Source organism: Cetorhinus maximus, chromosome 20 (genome assembly GCF_964194155.1).
Source record: "Cetorhinus maximus chromosome 20, sCetMax3.hap1.1, whole genome shotgun sequence".
NCBI classification, from domain to species: Eukaryota; Metazoa; Chordata; class Chondrichthyes; order Lamniformes; family Cetorhinidae; genus Cetorhinus; species Cetorhinus maximus.
In genome coordinates, this window is record NC_135898.1 from 80,553,402 (window position 1) to 80,576,456 (window position 23,055).

At 45.7% G+C, this 23,055-nt stretch overlaps 1 protein-coding gene across 2 annotated transcripts in view; it reads right to left on the reverse strand.

Moving 5' to 3' along the window:
• Window positions 1–23,055, reverse strand: part of pdcd11 (programmed cell death 11) — a 75,405-nt gene that overhangs the window by 12,620 nt on the left and 39,730 nt on the right. Inside the window, exons 26-33 of one of the 2 annotated variants that reach the window (XM_078565005.1) lie at window positions 19,708–19,885; window positions 18,767–18,823; window positions 14,309–14,431; window positions 12,667–12,789; window positions 9,659–9,836; window positions 8,061–8,168; window positions 6,768–6,923; window positions 923–1,170 (exon numbers count right to left, since the gene is read on the reverse strand). In XM_078565005.1, coding sequence (XP_078421131.1) covers window positions 923–1,170; window positions 6,768–6,923; window positions 8,061–8,168; window positions 9,659–9,836; window positions 12,667–12,789; window positions 14,309–14,431; window positions 18,767–18,823; window positions 19,708–19,885 — 1,171 coding nt within the window. The remainder of the gene's footprint in view (window positions 1–922; window positions 1,171–6,767; window positions 6,924–8,060; window positions 8,169–9,658; window positions 9,837–12,666; window positions 12,790–14,308; window positions 14,432–18,766; window positions 18,824–19,707; window positions 19,886–23,055) is intronic. The other variant, XM_078565006.1, reaches the window with a different exon arrangement.

The window sequence follows — 23,055 nt, forward strand, 5'->3', positions numbered from 1 at the left end:
TCTCTGTCTTAAATGGGTGACCCCTTACTCTGAGATTATGCCCTCTGGTCCTAGACTCTTCCACAAGGGGAAACAACCTCTCAGCATCTACCCTGTCAAGCCCCTTAACAATCTTATATGTTTCAATAAGGCTGCCTCTCGGTCTTCTAAACTCCAATAAGTACTGCCCCAACCTACTTAACATCTCCTCATAAGAAAATCCCATCATATCCAGGATCAACCTAGTGAACCTTCTCTGGACTGTGTCCAGTGCCAGTATATCTTTCCTTAGATAAGGGGACCAAAATTGTTCACAGTATTCTAGGTGTGGTCTAACTAGTGCCTTATATAGTTTTAGCAAGACTTCTCTATTATTATAGAGATAAAAACAAAAAACTGCGGATGCTGGAAATCTAAGACAAAAAATAAAAAATACCTGGAAAAAACTCAGCAGGTCTGGCAGCATCGGCGGAGTACAGTTGACGTTTCGAGTCCTCATGACCCTTCAACAGTTCTGTTGAAGGGTCATGAGGACTCGAAACGTCAACTGTACTCTTCTCCGCCGATGCTACCAGACCTGCTGAGTTTTTTCCAGGTATTTTTTATTTTTTGTTCTCTATTTTTATACTCCATTCCCTTTGAAATAAAGGCTAACATTCCATTTGCCTTCCCTATTACCTGTTGAACTTGTATGTTAGCTTTTTGGGATTCATGCACAAGAACTCCAAATCCCTCTGTGCTGCAGCCTTCTGCAGTCTTTCTCCATTTAAATAAAATTCAGCTCTTCTATTCTTCCTGCCAAAGTGCATAACCTCACATTTTCCCACATTGTATTCCATCTGCCAAGTTTTTGCCCACCCACTTAACCTGTCTATATCCCTCTGTAGACTGTGTGTCACCCTCACCACTTGCCTTCCTACCTATTTTCCACTCTTACGATTACCTGAACGAGATGGTTTTCAGGGCTCTCTCTGCCACAGCCCGTGCCTTCTCAATCTCGGTAGCGTGCAGGTGGAACGCCATGTACTGCATCCAGACAATGGAGCTGTTGGGGGAGCTCAGCACCAGGCGATCAAAGTCATCTGCTGACTGCGGCTGTCGATTGGGGTCCATCAGCTGCTGTTCAACCTTCGCCAGTTCCTTCTCCATCTGCTGCTTTCCTGCTTCCTTCTCTCTCCGATTCATCTTGGGCTGATGGAACAAACATACTGAGACTAAGATAACATTCCCTGTTTGCCCGCTTCCCACTCATCTGTCCCATCCTCCTGCCAACTCTCTGGCTGGATGAAAGGCACGGACCCCACCCAAGTGCCCACCTGGACATGGTGGTGGTGGTGGTGGAGTGAAAGGAATGCAGTCTTTGCCTGATTCACTGGCTGTGAAAGATGCAAGTTCCCAGTTACCTAAGCTACAGAGTTCATTCCCTGTTGGTAAACAGACAATACTAGAAATTAGTGAAAACATCAGGTAAGATTGTCAAAGAGTCATCGGCCTGAAACATCAGTCTCACCTGCTTCTCCCAACATCTTCTGCTGTTAATACAAGTCAATGAAGTATTTTCCACCATCTCCCACTGCCCATCGCCCTTGCTCCCACCCCAATCACAGCCCCTCTCCTCCCACTGCCTATCATCCACTGACCCACCATCTCTCACCACCCATCGCCCCCACTGTCCATCCCACCCCCATTCCCTCACACCTCTCATCCCACTGTCCAACACCCCCACTTGTAGCCCCTCTCCTCCCATTGCCCATTGCACCCCTCCACCCTCCCCCCACCACAGCCCCACCATCTCTCACCAGCAATCCTGCCCCCCACTCCCCTCACAGCATCTCTCCTCCCATTGCCATCCCCTCCCCTCAGACCCTCTCCTCCCCCTGCTCATTACATCCCCCCCTCCCTTCTCCTCGCAGTCCCACCGTCTCCCAACACCCACAGAATCACAGAATTTTAACAGCACAGGAGGCCATTTGGCCCATAGTGTCTGCACCGGTTATCCAAATGAGCATTATGACCTAGTGCCACTGCCCTGCCTTTTCCCCGTACCCTTGCACATTTCTTCTATTCAAATAATTATCTAAAATCCTCCTGAATGTCTCGATTGAACCTGCTTCCACCACACTTCCAGGCAGTGCATTCCAGACCCGATACACTCGTGTGAAAAAGTTTTTTGTCAGGTCAAATTTGCTTCTTTTGCAAATCACTTTAAATCTGTGCTCCCTCGTTCTTGATCCTTTCACGAGTGGAAACAGCTTCTCCTTAACTACTCTGTCTGCCCCCTCATGATTTTGAGCATCTCTATCAGATCTCCTCTTAGCCTTCTTCTCAACAGTCCCAACCTCTCCAATCTATCCTCGTAACTGAAGTTTCTCATCCCTGGAACCATTCTTGTAAACCTTTCCTGCACTCTCTCCAATGTGTTCACATCGTTTCTATAATGTGGCGCCCAGAACTGTACTCAATACTCCAGCTGAGGGCTAACAAGTGTCTTATATACATTTAGCATAACTTCCCTGTTCTTGTACTCTATTAGTAAAGCCCAGGATACTGTATACTTTATTAAATGCTCTTTCCACCTTCCCTGTCACCTTCAATAATCAATGCGCATATACACCCTAGTCTTTCTGTTCCTGCACCCCCTTCAAAATTTCACCCCTTATTTTGTATTGTCTGTCCATGTTCTTCCTACCAAAATGCATCATCTCACATTTCTCCGCATTGAATTTCATCTGCCACCTATCTGCCCACTCCACCAATTTGTCTCTGTCCTTTTGAAGTTCCACACCGTCCTTCTCGCAGTTCACAACAATCCTGAGCTTCGTATCATCCGCAAACTTTGAAATTGTCCCCTGCAAACCAAAATCTAGATCATTAATATATATCAGGAGAAACAAGGGTCCCAATACCGACCCCTAGGAAACTCCAACCTGAAAAATATCCATTGACCGTTACTCAGCCAATTTTGAATCCACGTTGCTACTGTCCCTTTTATTCCATTGCAGGGGCACTGGCCATGATCTCTGTCTTCCCTAGACTCTGGGGTGGTGCCATAGCTTTTCTCACAAGTCTGTTGTTGGCACTGTATCAAATGCCTTTTCAAAGTCCATATACAACACATCAATGGCATTACCCTCATCGACTTTTTCTGTTACCTCTTCAAAATACTCCAGCAAGTTAGCTAAACGCGATTTCCCCATTAGAAATCCATGCTGAATCTTATCAACCCATATTTTTCCATGTGACTACTAATTCTATCCAGAATTATTTTTTTTAAGAGTCTTGCCCACCACTGAAGTTAAACTGTCTGGTCTGTAATTGCTGGGCTTATCCTTACAACCTTTTTTGAACAAGGGTGTAATGTTTTCAGTTCTCCAGTCCTCTGGCACCAGCCCAGAGTCTAGGGAAGACAGAGATTATGGCCAGTGCCTCTGCAATTTCTACTCTCACTTCCTTCAATATCCTTGGACGCATCTTGTCCAGTCCTGGTGCCTTGTCAACTTTAAGTCAGTAAGACTGAGTCTAATCAAAACTTCCTCCTTATCAATTTTGAACCCTACTAGTGACAGTTTCCTTGTCTGTCACCATGGCCTGGGTAGCATCTACCTCCTCAATAAAGACGGATGCAAAGTAATCATTTAATACCTCAGCCATGGCCCCTTCGTCCATGTGTAAATTCCCTTTTAGGTCCCTAATTAGCCCTACTCCTCATTTTACCACCCTTTTACTATTTATATGCCTACAGAAGACTTTAGAATTCCCCTTTATGTTGGCTGCCAGTCTTTTCTCATAATCCCTCCTTGCTTCTCTAATATGCTTTTTCACCTCCCCTCTGAACCTTCTGTATTCCTCTTGGTTCTCAATTGTATTTTCTCCCTGACACCTGTCATAAGCACACTTTTTCTTCTTTATCTTAATTTCAATCTCCTTTTTCATCCAGGGAGCTCTGGATTTGTTTGCCCTACCTTTCCCTTTCGATGGGAATATACCTTGACTGTGACCGATCCAATTCTTTTTTTGAAGGTAGCCCATTGTTCAGCTAGTTTTTCCCACCAATCTTTCATTCCAGTCTATCTGGCCCAGCTCCGTTCTTGCCCCATTGAAGTCGGCTCTTGTTAATTATTTTTACTCTGGATTGCCTATTGTCCTTTTCTATCATCATCCTAAAATGTACAATACAATCATCACTGTCTCCTAATGTCCCCCCACTGACACTTGATCTACTTGGCCCACCTCATTTCCAAGAACCAGGTCCAACAGTGTGTCTTTCCTTGTTGGATTGGACATATACTGCTGTAATTTTCCTGAACACAATCTAAGAACTTTTGCCCCTCTCCACCCTTTACACTACCACTGTTCCTGTCTACATTTAAATTCTACAATTTTAATTTTTAATTAATATTTTAATAACCTACAATTAAAGGCCCCCATTATAACTACTCTATAATGCCTGCATCTCTGTAATTTTCCTGCAGATTTGTTTTTCTACGTCCTTCTTACTATTTGGTAGTTTATAGACTACATCGAGCAATGTAATTGCATCCTTTTTGTTCCTTAGCTCCAGCCAAATGGAGCCTTGAACCCTCTGGGACATCCTCTTCCTCCTGCACTGCAATGCTCTCCTTAACCAATACTGCCACCTCTCCTCCTTTCCTTCCTTTCTATCTCTTTTGAACACCCTGTGCCTGGGAATACTTAACACCCAATTCTGCCCTTCCTTGAACCAGGTCTCTGTTACCGCCACAACATCATATTTCCACATGGCAATCTGCGCCTGTAACTGCCCAATCTTATTTGCTACACTCCATGCATCCACATACATGCATAGTAACCCTGATTTAGATTTTGTTACTTTCTCCCTTACCCTGACTTTACCTGTTAACTTACTATTCTCCATTCTAGTGTCATCCGTCTATTCCAGTATTTTGTGTGCCTGGTATTCCTCTCTAATATTTTCTCTTGGTTCCCACACCCCTGCCGAGTTAGTTTAAAGCCCTCCCAACAGCACTAGCAAAACGCCCTGCAAGGAACTCAGTCCCAGCTCTGTTCAAGTGCAACCTATCCAGCTTGTACAGGTGCCATCTCCCCCAGAGCCAGTCCCAGTGTCCCAGGAAACTAAAGCCCTCCCTCCTGCACCATCTTTCCAGCCACGCATTCATATATATGCCTTATCCTCCTATTCCTGTACTTACTGGCACGTGGTACTGGGAATAATCTGGAGATTACAACATTTGGGGTCCTGCTTGCTAATTTTCTACCTGGCTCCTTAAATTCTGATTGCAGGACCACATCCCCCTTCGTACCTCGGTACCAATGTAGACCACAACCTCTTGCTGTTCACCCTTTCCCAGAAGAATATCCTGCAGCTGTTCTGTGACATCCTTGACCCTGGCACCAGGGAGGCAACATATCTGGAGTCATAGCTACGGCCACAGAAACTCCTGTCTGCTCCCCTAACCAATGAATCCCCTATTGCTATTGCTCCTTCTTTCATCTTCCTCCCAACCTGTACAGCTAAGCCGCTTGTAGTACCACAAGCTTGGCTCTGACTGCATTCCTCTGAGGAGCCAGCGCCCTCACCAGCTTCCAAAACGGAAAACTGATTTGTGAGCAGGAACCCAGGGGGCTCCTGCACCACCTGCCCACTTTTCTTGGACTGCCTGGTGGTCACCCATTCCCTCTCTGTCTCCAGGCCCTTAAGCTGCAGTGTGACCACCTCTCTGAATGTGCTATCCACATAGCTCTCAGCCTCGCGGACGTGCCATAGTGACTCCAGGTGCCACTTGAACTCTGAAACCCGGAGCTGAAGTTTCTGCAGCTGACAGCACTTCCTGCACATGTGGTCAGCTAGGACACCGGTAGCACCATGACTTCACACATATTATAGGACACGCATTCCACTTGTCTGAGCTGCCCTGCCATGTCTTAACTCTACTTCCCTTACGTTAACTTTGGATTATTTATATGACTTTATTATATTGGCCCTAAATTTCCCTTATTCCTGGCACTTCACAATTAAATCCAAGTATAGCAACTTGTTTAAAAATATTACATTTTTCTAATTTACTCACCAGGTCCTACTTACCAAGGCTGCCACTTTTCTTTCTGAGCAAAGATAGAAAAGGAATGGAGCACTTCCTCCCGCCTCACCGAACTCCCTCAGTCACCTCTGCGCTCAAACTCTCACTGCTTCTTGTGCTGTTTTTATATCTCCTCTGTTCTCCTCTAGGTGCTGCTGACTGCCTGGCACAGGGTCCTCCTCTCACACTCTCCACCCATCACCCCCACTGCCCATTGCACCCGCCCCCCCAACTCCCCTCATAGCCCCTCTCCGCCCCCACTCCCCTCACAGTCCCTCTCCTCTCATTGCCCATCCCACCTCCCAACTCCCCTCACAGCCCCTCTCCTCACATTACCTATCTCCCCCATCCCCCCCACTCCCCTCATATCTGCTCTCCTCCTATTGCCCATCTCACCCCACTCCCCTCGCAGCTCCTCTCCTCCGGCTGCCTCTTGCAACCCCTCCCCACTCCTCTCTTAGCCTCTCTCCTCCCACTGCCCATCACTGTGCACTCCCCTCCCCACCTTGTCTTTTTCAGTAAAACTATCTACAGAAGGGATTTCTCCCTGTTCCTGAAGAGCAGAACAAGATGATGCTTCCCCAGTTACTGATGGTTTAATGATGAGTACACTTCCCGTTCCTCTCCACAAAGGTTATCACAGTCTGTGTGAGAATCAGTGCAAGGTCCAGGAAGTCAACTACTACAGTGATACAGGAAGAATTCTCCTACCTTGCAGTCTTTGCTTTCATCTTCCTCACTATCTGAGCTCAGGTCTTCTTGTCTTTCTTTCACAGGAGCAATGGTGTTTAAATTCGCATCCCAAGCAAAGCTGCTGGACACCTGGAGTCTGGGAACCTCTGATTTGATGGGTTTTTGCTGCTGCTGCTGTTGAGAAAGAGAAGTGGCTGTTAGTTGCTGGCCAGCAGGTAGTCAAGGTCCAAAAGCTTCTTCAAGAAGCTCAAGGAATACAGCTAAATACATTGGTAGGCATGTTTATCTTATGAGGAAAGGTTGAGCAGGTTGGGCCTGTACTCATTGCAGTTTAGAAGAATGAGGGGAGATCATATTAAAACATATAAGATCCTGAGGGGGCTTGACAGGGTGGATGCTGAGGGGGCGTTTCCCTTTTGTAGTGGAATCTAGAACTAGGGGGTACAGTTTAAAAATAAGGGGTCTCCCATTTAGGATGGAGATGAGGATGAATTTCTTCCCTGAGATTTGTTCATATTTAGAATTTTCTTCCACAGAGAGCAGTGAAGGCTTGATCATTGATTATATTCAAGGCCAAGTCAGACAGGTTTTTGATCTATCAGGGAACCAAGGCTTACAGGGTACAGGCAGGTAAATGGGGTTGAGGCCACAATCAGATCATCATCTTATCGAATGGTGGAGCAGGCTCGAGGGGCCGAATGGCCTACACTTGCTCCTTCTTATGCATCAGATTAAATACCCACTCCATAGGTGGATGTTGCTGTATGGGCATTACGCACATGGCCCATCCCTTCAGGCACTCCACATGCATTATTTGGGGAGTGGGGGAGGAATGCAGAGGGAACGCCGCACTGTTGGAGGAGCCGTTTCTCAGATGAGACGTTAAACTGAGGCCTGTCTGCACCCTCAGTTAGGTGTAAAAGATGCTGTGGCAACTAATTCAAAGAGCAGGGGAGTTCTCCTCATTGTCCTGGCCAATATTTATCCCTCAATCAACAACACTAAAACAGGTGATCTAGTCACTATCTCGCTGCTGATTGTGGGAGCTTGCTGTGTGCAAATTGGCTGCTGCAATTCTGATGTTACAGCAATGACTAGAGGCCCACTAGAACAATGGAGCCCAGTGAAAGTCAGCACCTACAGAGTGGATGGGATATGATTACACAGGTATCAAGTCCTGGGCATCGCATGCAAGGGCTGTCACACGACCAAGTAGTAATGGGACTGGAATGTTCCAGAACCGAGACCGAGTTTCCACAAAGTTAAACTCCATCAGACTGGGGCAAGGATTATAAATCAAGTGTTACTCACCTCAACATCAGTATCACTCTCCTCCTCACGACTGTATACCTCCACTCCACTGTCACTCTCCTCTAAACGCTTCTGTTTCTTCTTTATTTTCATTTTTTTGGAGGATAGCTAATGGGAGACAAATCTAATATTTAAGGAGTTCACCAGGCAGTGAGATCCCACACAGAGTGCCAGGCAACAGGAACAGAGGCAACAGCAAAACTCTTGGTTAATCCAGGCCAACCTGCCTAGCCACTCACTGTACCCCTCAGCCTCACTTGCCTACATTCCCCAACTCCTCGCCACCTCCCCCAGCACCCCCACATCCAGGAGCTCCACCCCCTCCCCCTCCCTACATCCCCCACTCCATCCCCTTCCCTACATCCCCCACCCCATCCCCTTCCCCACATCCCCCAGCCCCACCCCCTTGCCCACATCCCCCAGCCCTCCCCACATCCCCCAGACCCTTCGCACATCCCTTAGCCCCACACCCCTTCCCCACATCCCCCAGCCCCACCCCCTCCCCACATTCCCATTCCCCAGCCTCACCCCACATTCCCTAGCCCCAACCCCTCCCCCAGCCCCAGCGCCACCCCCTTCGCACATCCCTTAGCCCCACATCCCCCAGACCGACCCACTCCCCACATTCCCCAGACCCACCCACTCCCCACACCCCTTAGCCCCAGACCCACATTCCCCAGCCCCATCCCAACTCTTGCTAGAAAAACCTCCCATTGCCCCTTGACCCCAGTTACTGTCCACATTAATTCCCTTCCAAGGTAATGTATTCCTCAACCCGATTCCTCTCTGGGTGAAGATGATCCCCCCAGCTTCCCTTCTTGTTCTCAAATCCCTCATTTTTATCTGGACTGCTAGGATTAGTTTTAAAACCATTCTCTAGTACGTTGAGCTCAGTTATCTGTCTCCCACAATTTGGGAATTATATTCTGAAGCCAATCACCTGCCCTTTGCTGGACTGTGAAATCAGGGACTATATTTACCCTTTCTTTTTGTAACCTGCTCGCTGAAACTCGAGATGTCTCACTATAATACTGTACCCTCTGAACTGACGGATTAATAAACAGGGTTTTATACTTTAAGCAGCTAAAATTATTATTGATAATAGATTAGAAATATGGAGTATAAAGGATTTGCCCAATGCTATCATCACTTAATGATGAATGAAATCAGTCAAGGGTAATTGTCCCTTTTCAGAAAATGTGTTTGGAAAATTACAGTTTCTGAAGTGGCAGATTCAGATTTCACTTCTTGGTGTCCGACTCATGTGTCGATTCTGTCTGGACAGTGAGCGTCAACGCTGGACGTCACCAACAAGTCTGACTCTGACCTCCTGCAATATGCACAAACACTTCCAGAACAAGTTACTGGATAGTGGTCAGAAGCATGGCCTTAGTGATTCCCACTGCTCCTTTCAGCCCATTAGTGTTGAGACTAACTGGACCACTCCCTATCAGCACAGACTTTGGATAGTCTCTGCCCCTCCTGGCTGTGTGAGGGAGCCACTCTCGGAATTAATGCATCGTGTGGGTGGGCAAAAGGGAGTCAACAAGGAAACAGTAAATAACTGGTAAACTTTTCAGCATCAAGCTTCCCCCTACCTGCTCACTCTCCAAATCTCCTCTCTTGCGTTTCCCGATTTTTGTGACCTCCTTCTCTGCATCATTCAACTCCTTGGGCTCCTTGGGTAACAAGCCAAGTGACTCTGGGAGTAGATCTGGTTTTCTTGTGTCTTGAGGGAGGAGCGAGAGCTCCACGTGGTTTTGTTCGTTATTCACACTGCAAAGGAATTTTTAAAATATATAGAACTAGCCACTGTGCAACCGGTAAACGATCACCATCATAGACAACAAACCCTCACAAAACACAGTGAATCTTTCATCATCAGGCCTTGTCCGGAAAGAAACTCCATTGGTTTCTTAATGGCTCTTAGAGAGGGTGCAGGGCAGATCTACTTGAATTGTCCAGGGACGAGGGAGCTCAGTCGCGTGCAGACGCTAAAGAAGTTGAGAGTGCTTTCCTCAGAGCGGAGAGGTCAGGGGAGATTTGATAGAGGTGTTCAAAATTCTTAAGGGGTTTGATAGTTTCTTCCTATCTACTCGGTTTCACGGGCAGGAGTGTCAGGAACCAAATGACACAAATTGAAGATAACTGGTACATTGCTGAAAGAAAAAAGAGACATGCTGTCGAAGCTTTTTGTCTTGCACTCACCAGGGCATATCGCAAGAATACCAACAGTAAAGGGAACAACAACTTATGCTGCAGGAGAAGAGTGCTGATTGGTTGGCAAGTGCACTCTGATTGGTAGAGGCATTGCAATGCAGCAGGGAACAGTTAACTGCCAAGCTTTTGTTCAAATTCAAACTAGGCAGGTTGACTCTAATTGGTCAAGGCCTTGTCATGGGGAATGAACCAGGGAATGGCTGTCCCAAAGCTTTTGTTTAGTTGAGAAAGGTGCAAAGTGTGGACGTGCTCCTTCTGTCGGCAAAGGACAGGGCCCTGTGTGTGTAAATATGTGGTTTCTAGCATGCATAAGTGAACCACATTGTGAGCCCGACTAGTAATCTTAAATTAGTTTTCAGTGTAATGCTTAGCACACAATCAGAATTGTTTAGCAAGTGTTGTTCAATCGCGGAATCACATCTAATGTTGGACACTATGTTTTGGGTTTCTGAAGCACGGGCTGGTTGGGTATGATCAGTACTTTGCCTGCTGCGAACAGCTGAAAATGTGTGATGTTTGATAAGATCTGCCAGTCTTTGGAACCTATGGCCTACATACCTGGCATCACACTGGCACTGAAATTCATATAGCACATTACTCATTTGTGAGATAAGCAGAACATCTTTTTGCTTGGATGGCAGCATCCTGTTAGTGGCGAACATCACTCACATTGCTACTGCATAGTAGCAGTGTGAAATGGCAAGCTTCACCTGTTGCTCAAATTTCTGAGACACCTTACTCTTCCAGGGTAATCTGAGGTAGACTGGGTACTTTTCAGGACCAAAAGTGGCAGGCTTAGGCCCATTCATGAGTTTGCATGATATACAGCGAGCAATGATCTGTTCAGGGTAGCCATTATCCTGCAAGATGGCTTTGATGAGCCCTATTTCAGCACCAGGCTTGCATGGTGAGCAAATGGCTCGGGCCCTATTTACGAGGTTGCCAATAAGGCCAATCTTATAGTGCTTGGAACTGTAAGAATCCCAACATGTATACTGACCAGTGATGGTAGACTTGCGGTACACAATAGTAAAGAACCATTTGGCAGATTTCTCATAAGCATGTTGAGGAAAAGAACTCACTTACACATGCTAGAAGCCACATTTTTATAAATTCGTTCGTGGGATGGGGGCATCACTGGCTAGGCCAGCATTTATTGCCCACCTAATTGCCCTTGAGAACTGAGTGGCTTGCTGGTCCATTTCAGAGTTTAAGAGTCAACCACATTGCTGGAGTCACATGTGGGCCAGACCAGGTAAGGACAGCAGATTTCCTTCCCTAAAGGACGTTAGTGAACCAGATGGGTTTTTATAACAATTGACAATGGTTTCACAGTCATTAGACTTTTAATTCCATATTTTTATTGAATTCAAATTTCACCATCTGCCGTGGTGGGATTCGAACCCAGTTCCCCAGAGCATTACCCATGGATTTCTAGATTACTAGTCCAGTGACAATACCACTACAGCACTGCCTCCCTGTCCTTTGCAGACAGAAGAAGCGTGTCCATGCATTGCACCTTTTTCAACTGAACAAAAGCTCGGGGGACAGCCATTCCCTGGTTTAATGCCTTGACCAATCGGAGTCGACCTGCCTGGTTTGAATTTGAACAAAAGCTTGGCAGTTAACTGTTCCCTGCTGCATTCTCTGTGGCAACACCTCTACCAATCAGAATCCACTTGCCTGCCAATCAGCACTCTTTTCTCATGCAGTATAAATTGTTGTTCCCTTTACTGTTGTTAGTCTTGTGATCTGTCCTGATGAGTGCAAGACGAAAAGCTTAGACAACATGTCTCTTTTTCAGCAATACTCAAGTTCTGTATTCCCAAATGACTATAACTGGTCTAATGGTTGGGAGGTGATTTATTTTACACAGTGAGTTAGTGATCTTGAAAACACTGCCTGAAAGGGCAGTGGAAGCAGATTCAATAGTAATTTTCAAGGTAAATGGATAAATACTTGAATGGGAAAAGCTGCAGGATTATGGAGAAGGGGAATGAGACTAGTTAGATAAGCTCCTTCAAAGAGCTAGAACAGGCATGATGGGCCAAATGGCCTCATTGTGCTGTACCATTCTACACCCATTTCCCTCATTCAGCAAAGGGGCACACTCTCACAGGGGTTTATGGGTGCCGATCACTCGTGGCTGCTTTGGCCCAAGTGATTATTCTTTAGGGCGAGTTCAGAGAGCGAGTGCGGTCAGTCTCTCTCTGGCCAAGGAACTTGATGCTTGCGACTGTCCACACTGAGATAATCAGAGTGGGCACCACATTGGGAAGTTTGGTGGGGGAAACTCAGATGTAAAGAAGCTGATTCTTCGTCCCTCCTGATCCCAGTTAACATACTGGTTCTTCCATTCTGCTCCTCCCTCCCAGTAAATTCCTACCTGAGTACTTTGACTGTCACCAGCTTTCCTTTCGGAATGTTTCTCAGGAAGATTTCATGATCCTTGACGAAGTAATCAGTGGCGTGGTGATACTGGACACGACCCGACACCGAGGCAGAAAGGCTGAAGCACAAAGATCACACGTTGAAACACCCCCACTTTCCACCTCTGTATTAGCACAGCGAGGCTGTGACTGGATGATCATATTGTCTGAATAAACCCCCAAGATCCTTCCTCTTCAGGCTGCAAGGGTAAATTCTCCAAGGGGAAGCTGCCAGAACTAACTGCTACTTGCCCTTCCTTGCAGAATGGGCCCTTTTTAAAAAATTCATTCATGGGTTGTGGGCGTCGCTGGCTAGGCCAGTATTTATTGCCCAGCCCTAGTTGCCCTTGAGAAGGTGGTGGTGAGCGTCCTTCTTGAACCGCTACAGTCCATGTGGTGTGGGTACACCCACAAGGCTGTAATAACAAATACCTTTCAATACAGGTAAACGTGTGGTGGTACATTTTGGTAGGAATAATGAGGAGGCCAAATATTTTTTGTATAAAGTGTCCAAATGGGCTAGAGGAAAAAGATCTGGGGGGTGGGTATAGATACACAAATCATTGAAAACAAAGATGGAGGTTAATAAAGCCAGACAATAAAAGCAAACAAAGCACTGGGGTTTATTTCCAGTGAATAGAATTGAAAGGCAGAGAACGTATGGTGAACTTTTAAAAGCAAAATACTTCAGATGCTGGAAATCGAAAATAAAACAGAAAATGCCAGAAAAACTCAGCAGATGGCAGCACCTGTGGAGAGAGAAACAGAGTTAACGTTTTTAGTGACCTTTCATTAGAATGGATAGATAACACTGGGGATACGGTGAACAGTTCTGATCTCAATATTACGAAAAGGCAACTGGAGTAGGTGCATAGAAGACTTATTAAAACTGAGGGTTTATACACATCAGGAAAGGATGAATAAGCTGGGGCCTTTTCTTTGGAAAAGTGAAGCTTGGGTGGGTGAGGGTGACATTATAGAGGTCTTAAAAATTGAGTGAATATCATAGGGTAGAACTAGAGAAGATGTTTCCACTTCCGGGGAGATCAGAATTAGGGACCATACGTACAAGATAGTCACTAACAGTCTTACTCCCCGTGACTGATCGATAGAGCAAATAGTCCCTCTCCTTCTCATTTGTAGAATTCTTCCTTTTCTCAATTCCTCAGCCCATCACACTTTGCTGCCTGGTCACCCTCCTGTCAGCCAGCACTGGGGAAGCTGGTGAACCAACTCAACTGAGCAAACATTGTCCCTGCCCAGCTTCAAAACATTGGATGATGAGCACTCCATCCCCCACAATAATTCAACAGAGTGTATGTGCAGAGTGTACATGTCCACATACATGTCGCTGATAGCGATTCGGAACGGGCTTATGCTATGAAACACATTTGATGTCAGAGTGGCCCAGAGTTGAGAACCCAGACCAGGGGTACATACACCGCGCACGCGGCTCGTGCACGCACACCCCCGGCTCGCGCATGCACACCCCCGGCTCGCGCACGCACACCCCCGGCTCATGCGCACGCCGCAAGTGGCTCACTGTAGCCTGTGACACTATTTCATGACTGACCTCTCTCACTACCACAGAATGCTTACCTGACAAAGACTCCAGGCTCTCCGATGGTCTTTATATAACCCCTCAGGAGCTGCCCCTTTCGAAGGTCCCTGACCGATGTAATCTCTGGGTCATGTACTGAAGATGGACTTTCAGGGGACACTCTAGAGAGGAATTTCAGACACACATCAATCTGGAAATCCCATAAAACAACAATAGGACGACACGTCTCAAACAGGTTCTCAGTTAAATGCAGGCAGGAAAGTTGTGAAGCTATATTAAAATTGTATGGGACTGTGATTAGTCCAGACTGTGCACAGTCTGATCTCTATATCATAGAAAGGAGAGAGAATTCAGGAGAAACATCTTTACCCAGAGAGTGGTAACAACTCTCAGGGAGTGGGAGGCGAGTGGCATAGCTGTATTTAAAGGGAGGTTAGGTAAGAGTGAGGGCAAATTGAAGAAGGATATGTTGATAAGGTGAAATGAGGCTCATGTAGAAACACCGGTACTGACCAGTTGGGTCGAACGTCCAGTTCCGGGGAGGCGGGTGGGGCGGGGGGGGGGTCAGAAGTCCGGTTCCGGGGGGGGGAGGGGTCACGAGTCCGGTTCCGGGGGGAGGGGTCACGAGTCCGGTTCCAGGGTGTACATTCTACATAATTGGTGCTTGACTGGAAAGAGCAGCTGAAATTCTACTGTCATTTGAGGGATTTCAGTTTAAATACTTTCCCCATGGATCTAGCAATGATTTGGTGAATCAGTTTGTGGTTTAACCAGAGCAATTTCAACAATTCGAACAATGCAGCTGTAATCAAGGCTGCTCCACAGAGGGAGGAACATTGGCTTTTCAGGTTTGGAGAGGGGTGACTGAAAAGGGAGTCCTCTGGAGGCACACAGGATAAATTCAACAACAACTTGCATTTCTATAGTCCCTTGAATGAAATAAAAATGTTGAAAGGAATCTCATAGGATTGTTAAACAAAATTTGACAGTGAGCCACATAGGAAATAGGATCAGGAGTAGGCCATTCAGCCCATTGAGCCTGTTCAGCCTTTCAGTTGGATCATGGCTGATCATCTACCTCAGCTCCACTTTCCCGCACTATCTCCATATCCCTTGATGTCATTAGTCTCTAGAAATCTATCGATTTCTGTCTAGAACATGCTCAATGATTGAGGCCTCCAAAGCCCTCTAGGGTAGAAAATTCCACCCTCTGAGTGAAGAAATTCCTCATCTCAGTCCTAAATGGCTTATCCCTTATCCTGAGATTATGTCTCCTGGTTTTAGATTCACCAGCCAGGGGAAACATCCTATTGACATCCACCCTGTCACCCCCTTAAGAATTTTGTAAATTTCAATGAGGTCACCACTCATCTTCAAAATTCTAGACAATACAGGCCCAGTCTCCCCAATCTCTTCCCATCAGACAATCCCTCCATCTCAGGGATTAATCTGGTGAACCTCCGTTACACTCCCTCTATGGAAAATATATCCCTCTTTAGATAAGGGCACCAAAACTGTACACAATACTCCAGGTGAGGCCTCTCACCAATGCTCTATACAACTGCAGCAAGAAATCTTTACTCCTGTACTGAAATCCCTTTGTGATGAAGGCCAACATACCATTTGCCTTCCTAATTGCTTGCTGAACCTGCATGCTAACTTTAAGTGACTCATGTACAAGGACACCAAGGTCCCTTTGGACATCTGCGCTCCCCAACCTCTCACCAGTTAAGAAATATTATGTCTTTCTGACTAAAGTGAATAACTTCACACTTATGCACATTATATTTCATCCGCCATGTTCTAGCCCATTCACTTAGTCTGTCCAAATCCTCTTGAAGCCTCCTTCTATCCTCCTCACAACTCACATTCCCAACCAGTTTGGTGTCATCAGCAAATTTGGAAATACTACAATTAGTCCCCTCATTCAAATCATTTATATAGACTGTGAACAGCTGTGGACCTAGCACTGATCCTTACGGTACCCCACTAGTAACAGCCTGCCATCCAGAGAACGATCCGTTTATTTCCACTCTCTCTGCTTTCTGTCTGCTAACCAATTCTCAATCCATACTAGTATATTTCCCCCAATCCCATTTTATTTACTAACCTCCTGTGTGGGACCTTTTCAAAAGCCTTCTGAAAATCCAAATACACCACATCCACTGGTTCTCCTTTACCAAAGCTATAAATAATATCCTCAAAAAACTCCCAACAAGTTTGTCAAACATGATTTCCCCTTCATAAATCCATGTTGACTCTGCCTAATTTTATCATTCTTTTCTAAATGTCCAGTTATCACATTCTTTATAATGGATTCTAACCTCCTACTGACGTCAAACTAACAGGTCTGTAGTTCTCCATTTTCCCTCTTCCTCCCTTAATTGGTGGGGTTACGTTTGCTACTTCCCAGTCCACAGGCACGTTTCCAGAATCTAAAGAATGTTGGAAGATAACCACCAATGCACCCACTCTCTCTTTAGCCACCTCCTTCAACCCTCTGGGATGAAGCTCATCTGGTCCAGGGGATTTATCAACCTTCAATCCAGTTAACTTTTCAAGTACTACCTCTTTATTAATACTAATTCCTTTTGGTTCCTCAGTTTCACTTGGTCGGCTGGTACTTCTGGGAGATTTTCTGTATCTTCTTCCGTGAAGCCAGGAGCAAAGTAACTGTTTAGTTTCTCCGCCATTTCCCCGTTCTCCACTATAAATTCTCCTGTGCCCACCTGTAATGGGCCCACATTTGTCCTAGCTAATCTTTTCCTTTTCATGTACCTAAAGAAGCTTTTACAGTCTGCCTTTATGTTCCTCGCTAGTTTTCATTTGTATTCTTTTTTTCCCTTTCTTTATCAGTTTCTTGGTCCTCCTGTGCTGAGTTCTAAATTGCTCCTAACCCTTGGGCTTACCACTTTTTCTGGCATCCTTATAAATCATTTCCTTCGACCTAACGAAATCTTCAATTTCTTTTGTTAACCACGGTTGATTTACCATTCCCTTTGGGTGTTTGTGCCTTCGAGGAGTGTTTACCTGTTGTAGACTGTATAGCTTTTATTTAAATACCAGCCATTGCCTGTCTACTGTCAAACCTTTTGGAGTATTTTCCCAATCCACCATAGTCAACATAGTACCTTCATAATTTCCTTTCTTCAGAGTTAAGGCCCTAGTTTCAGAATGAACAATATCACATTCAAACTGAATGCAAAATTCTATCATATTATGGTCACTAATTCCCAAAGGCTCCTTGATCGCAACGTTATTAATTAGCCCTTTCTCATTACACGACACTAAATCCAAAATAGCCTGACCCCCTAGTTGGCTCAACGTACTGCTCCAGAAACCCATCTCGTACACAATCCTGGAATTCTTCCTCCAGAGCATTCATGCCGATTTGGTTAACCCAATCTGTATGTAAATTGCAGTCACCCATTATTTCTATATTACGCACATTACATGCATCTCTAATTTCCTGATTTATATCGTGCCCAACGTTACCACTACAGTTTGGTGGCCTGTAAACATCTCCCACCAATGTTTGCTGCCCCTTGCTCCACTCAAACTGATTCTACATCTTGATCCTTCGATCGAAGATCCTTTTACTAATGTACTAATCGTGTCTCTTATTAAGAGTACTACCCCACCTTTTCGTTTTTGCCTATTCCTCCTAAATTCCGAACATCCTCAGATATTCAGTTCCCCATCTTGGTCACCCTGTAGCCACGTCTCCGTGAAGACAATTAAATCATACCCATTTACCTCAATTTGTGCATTCAAATCATCAACCGTTTTGCAAATGCTACATGCATTCAGTGCCTTCAATTCTGTTTAAGATGATTCTATTCTGATCCTATTCGATGCTTGCCTATGCTTCATCTCTCTTCTATTTTCATAAGGTGATATTTGAACAGGTGAGAGGTAAGTTTTAAGGAGCATCTTAAAGGAGGTGGGTAGAGAGATGGAGAGGTTTAGGGAGAAAATTCTAGAGCTTGGGGCCCAGGCAACTGAAGGCACAGCCACCAACGATGGCATGATTAAAATTGAAGATGTGCAAGAGGCCAGAACTAAAGGAGCACAGAGACCTCGGAGGGTTGGAAGGCTGGAGGAGGTGACAATGAAATGGAGAGGCGATCAATAGAGGGATTTGAAAATAAGGATAAAAATTTTAAACTCAGAACATCAGTTTCACTTAAAAGAATGCCAAAGGTTTACTTTCTCTACTGTTCCAAGTACACTGGACATTTCTGTCGGGCCCCAACCCCACCCCGTCTCTCAAAAGGCTCCCTCCCAAAGGTAGATTAATTCCAATTTATTTAAACAGTTACTCTCTTTAGCTCTTCCCAGTAACACTGGGGTCAAACTTATGCTCCCCCTGCAATGTACTCCAGGTCAAACCCCTCGAGTCCTGGAGGAACCATTTGTTTGCAGTGTCCCAGTGCAGCTGTATAACTTCAGACTACTTGCAAGGTTGAGAGAGAGATTGAATGAGAAATGCTCACCTTGAGTTCCTGAGGGAAACTGCCAACTGATTCGCATTCTTGGAAATAACACAGCACCTGTAGAAGCACCAATCAGAGTCAGTGAGAGAGGCTGGCACAGGGGGCCAAACACAAACAGAATTTGGTCTGGGACAAATGACAGAAATGCTAACAATGATTCAGAGTGAGGGAGAGGGAGGTGAAGGTTCAGAGGAAAGGCTACATACAAAATGTTTTGTCTTTCATTCCGTCAGAGGCTGAACGGCCCACTGCATTTCTCGAACAATTTGAGTGCTACTGTTTGGATCAATATCTTTGTTGGAACCAGGCTGGGTGGGGAAGCTGCTCATGTACACAGTCACTGAGGTTTTCAAATTAGTCAGGAAACAAAATGGACCAGTGACATCTGCTGACAACTCAACATAACAGCAGAATTTATTCCAGTTTCCATAGAAAAAAGAAAAGGGATCTTGCATTTTTATAGCACCCTTCACATCCTCTTGATATTCCAAAGCATTTCACAATCAATGAATTACCCTTGAAGCTAACATGTGCACAGCAAGCTCCCACAAACAGCAATGAGATTTTAACCAAAGCATCTGCTTTTAGTGATAATTGGTCACAACATCATGCAGATCTCCCCAGCTCTTCTTCGAATATTGGCTGTGGGATTGAAGAGGGCAGTTAAAGCGTCTCATTTGAAAGATGGCACCTTGAACAGTGCAGCACTCCCTCAGTACTGCTTTGGGAGATTGAGTGCCCAAGTCTCTGGGATAGGACTTGAGCTCTCAGCGTTCCACCTGAGAAGCAGGGCCGTTACCCACTGAGGCACAGCTGGTAACCAATGCGAGATTCACACTTTCCGCCAAGCTGTCAGGTACAGGAACAGTAAGTATAAATAGAGCAGTCAGCCTTGCAGGGAGAATTCTGTCTGTTATGTGATCCACAGCTCTGATACTAACCTGACTGTGCGGCCCAGGGCCAGCCCCTCCAGCGGTGTCTCACTATACGAATCTGCCACATCACACAGCCCCACTCGACCTGTCTTTCCGAAGGGGAGGCCAATGGTGACCCCAACATGTGGAATGACCTTTTTGACGGTGCCCAGTGTTATCGAACCTTCCTCCAGTGAGCACACACCTACACAATGAGTTCAGATAGTTTAATAAAGGACAAATATTGTAACAGGATTGTAACAAATTTTGCCTAAATAATACTGAATGTTTTCAAACTTCTCAACTGAGAATTGCCACAGCCACAGAGGCTAAATCTGGACCCAGTGAATCAGGGTTCAAACCAAAACTGAAACTTTACTGCAATCCACCCTGCCCACTACCCCCTCCCCTACCCACTACCCCCTCCCCTGCCCACTACCCCCTCCCCTGCCCACTACCCCCTCCCCTGCCCACTACCCCCTCCCCTGCCCACTAACCCCTCCCCTGCTACCCACCCTGCCCACTACCCCCTCCCCCCTCCCCTGCTACCCACCCTGTCCGCTACCCCCTCCCCTGCAACCCACCCTGTCCGCTACCCCCTCCCCTGCTATCCACCCTGCCCATTACCCCCTCCCCTGCAACCCATCGAACATACAAACAAGGAGCAGGAGTAGGCCATTCAGCTCCTCGAGTCTGCTCCGCCATTTAATAAGATCATGGCTGATCTGATAGCAACCTGAAATCTGCATCCTGTCTACCCCCGGTAACCTATCAGCCCCTTGCTTACCAAGAATCTATCCACCTCTGCCTTAAAAATATAAAAAGACTCTGCTTCCACCACCTTTTCAGTTAAATAGGAAAGGTGGCCAAGCCATGGCTTACAAGGGAAATTAGAGATAGTGTTAGATCCAAGGAAGAGGCATACAAATTGGCCAGAAAAAACAACAGACCTGAGGACTGGGAGCACTTTAGAATTCAGCAAAGGAGGACCAAGGGATTGATTAAGAAGGGGAAAATAGAGTACGAGAGTAAGCTTGCGGGGAACATAAAAACTGACTGTAAATGTTTCTATAGGTATGTGAAGAGAAAAAGATTGGTGAAGTCAAATGTAGGTCCCTTACAGTCAGAAACAGGGGAATTTACAATGGGGAACAAAGAAATGGCTGACCAACTAAATACATACTTTGGTTCTGTCTTCACAAAAAAGGACACAAATAACATACCAGAAATGTTGGGGAATACGGGGTTCAGTGAGAGGGAGGAACTGAAAGAAATTAGTATTAGTAGAGAAATGATGTTGGAGAAATTGATGGGATTGAAAGCTGATAAATCCCCAGAGCCTGATAATCTACATCCCAGAGTACTTAAGGAAGTGGCCCTAGAAATAGTGGATGCATTGGTGGTCATCTTCCGAGATTCTATAGACTCTGGAACAGTTCCTACAGGTTGGAGGGTAGCTAATGTAACCCCACTATTTAAAAATGGAGGGAGAGAGAAAACAGGGAATTATAGGCCAGTCAACCTGACATCGGTAGTGGGGAAAATTCTAGAGTTCATTATAATAGATTTAATAGCTGAGCACTTGGAAAACAGTGGCAGAATCGGACAGAGTCAGCATGGATTTATGAAAGGGAAATCATGCTTGACAAATCTACTGGAATTTTTCGAGGATGTAACTAGTAGAGTTGATGAGGGGGAGCTAGTGGATGTGGTTTATTTGAACTTTCAGAAGGCTTGCGACAAAGTCCCACATAAGAGATTAGTGTGTAAAATTAAAGCACATGGGATTGGGGGCAATGTATTGAGATGGATAGAAAACTGGTTGACAGACAGGAAACAAAGAGTAGGAATATACGGGTCTTTTTCTGAATGGCAGGCAGTGACTAGTGGGGTACCACAGGGATTGGTGCTGGGGCCCCAGCTATTCACAATATATATGAATGATTTAGATGAGGGAACTAAAGGTAATATCTCCAAATTTGCAGATGACACAAAGCTGGGTGGGAGGGTGAGCTGTGAGGAGGATGCAGAGATGCTTCAGTGTGATTTGGACAAGCTGAGTGAGTGGGCAAATGTATGGCAGATACAATATAATGTGGATAAATGTGAGGTTATCCACTTTGGTAGCAAATACAGGAAGGCAGATTATCTAAATGGCTATAAATTGAGAGAGGGGAATGTGCAATGAGACCTGGGTGTCCTCGTACACCAGTCGTCGAAGGTAAGCATGCAGGTGCAGCAGGTGGTAAAGAAGGCAAATGGTATGTTGGCCTTCATAGCAAGAGGATTAGAGTACAAGAGCAGGGATGTCTTGCTGCAATTGTACAGGGCCTTGGTGAGACCACACTTGGAATATTATGTGCAGTTTTGGTCTCCTTATCTGAGGAAGGATGTTCTTGCTATAGAGGGAGTGCAATGGAGGTTTACCAGACTGATTCCTGGAGTAGCAGGTTTTGTGAAGGGGAGGTCGTGTCTCACTAACTTGATCAAGTTTTTCGAGGAAGTGACAAAGATGATCGACAATGGAAGGGCAGTGGATGTTATAGACATGGATTTCAGTAAGGCCTTTGACAAGGTCCCTCATGGTACAGAAGGTAAAGTCGCACGGGATCAGAGGTGAGCTGGCAGGATGGATGCAGAATTGGCTTGGTCATAGAAGACAGAGGGTAGCATTGGAACGGTGCTTTTCTGAATGGAGAGCTGTGACTAGTGGAGTTCCGCAGGGATCAGTGCTGGGACCTTTGCTGTTTGTGGTATACATAAATGATTTGGAAGAAAATGTAACTGGGTTAATTAGTAAGTTTGCAGATGACACCAAGGTTGGAGGAGTTGCAGATAGTGAAGAGGATTGTCAAAGGACACAACGGGATATAGATCGGTTGGAGACTTGGGCGGAGAAATGGCAGATGGAGTTTAATCCGGACAAATGCGAGGTAATGCATTTTGGAAGGTCTAATACAGGCAGGAATTACGCAGTAAATGGCAGAACCCTTAAGTGCATCGATGGGCAGAGGGATCTGGGTGTACAGGTCCACAGGTCACTGAAACTGGCAACACAGGTGGATAAGGTAGTCAGGAAGGCATATGGCATGCTTGCCTTCATCAGCAGGGGTACTGAGTATAAAAGCTGGGAAGTCATGCTGCAGCTGTATAGAACCTTGGTTAGGCCACACTTGGAATATTGCGTGCAATTTTGGTCACCACATTACTAGAAGGATATGGAGGCGTTGGAGAGGGTGCAGAGGAGGTTTACCAGGATGTTGCCTGGTCTGGAGGTTATTAGCTATGAGGAGAGGTTGGAGAAACTTGGATTGTTTTCACTAGAGCGACGGAGATTGAGGGACGACTTGATAGAAGTTTACAAAGTTATGAGTG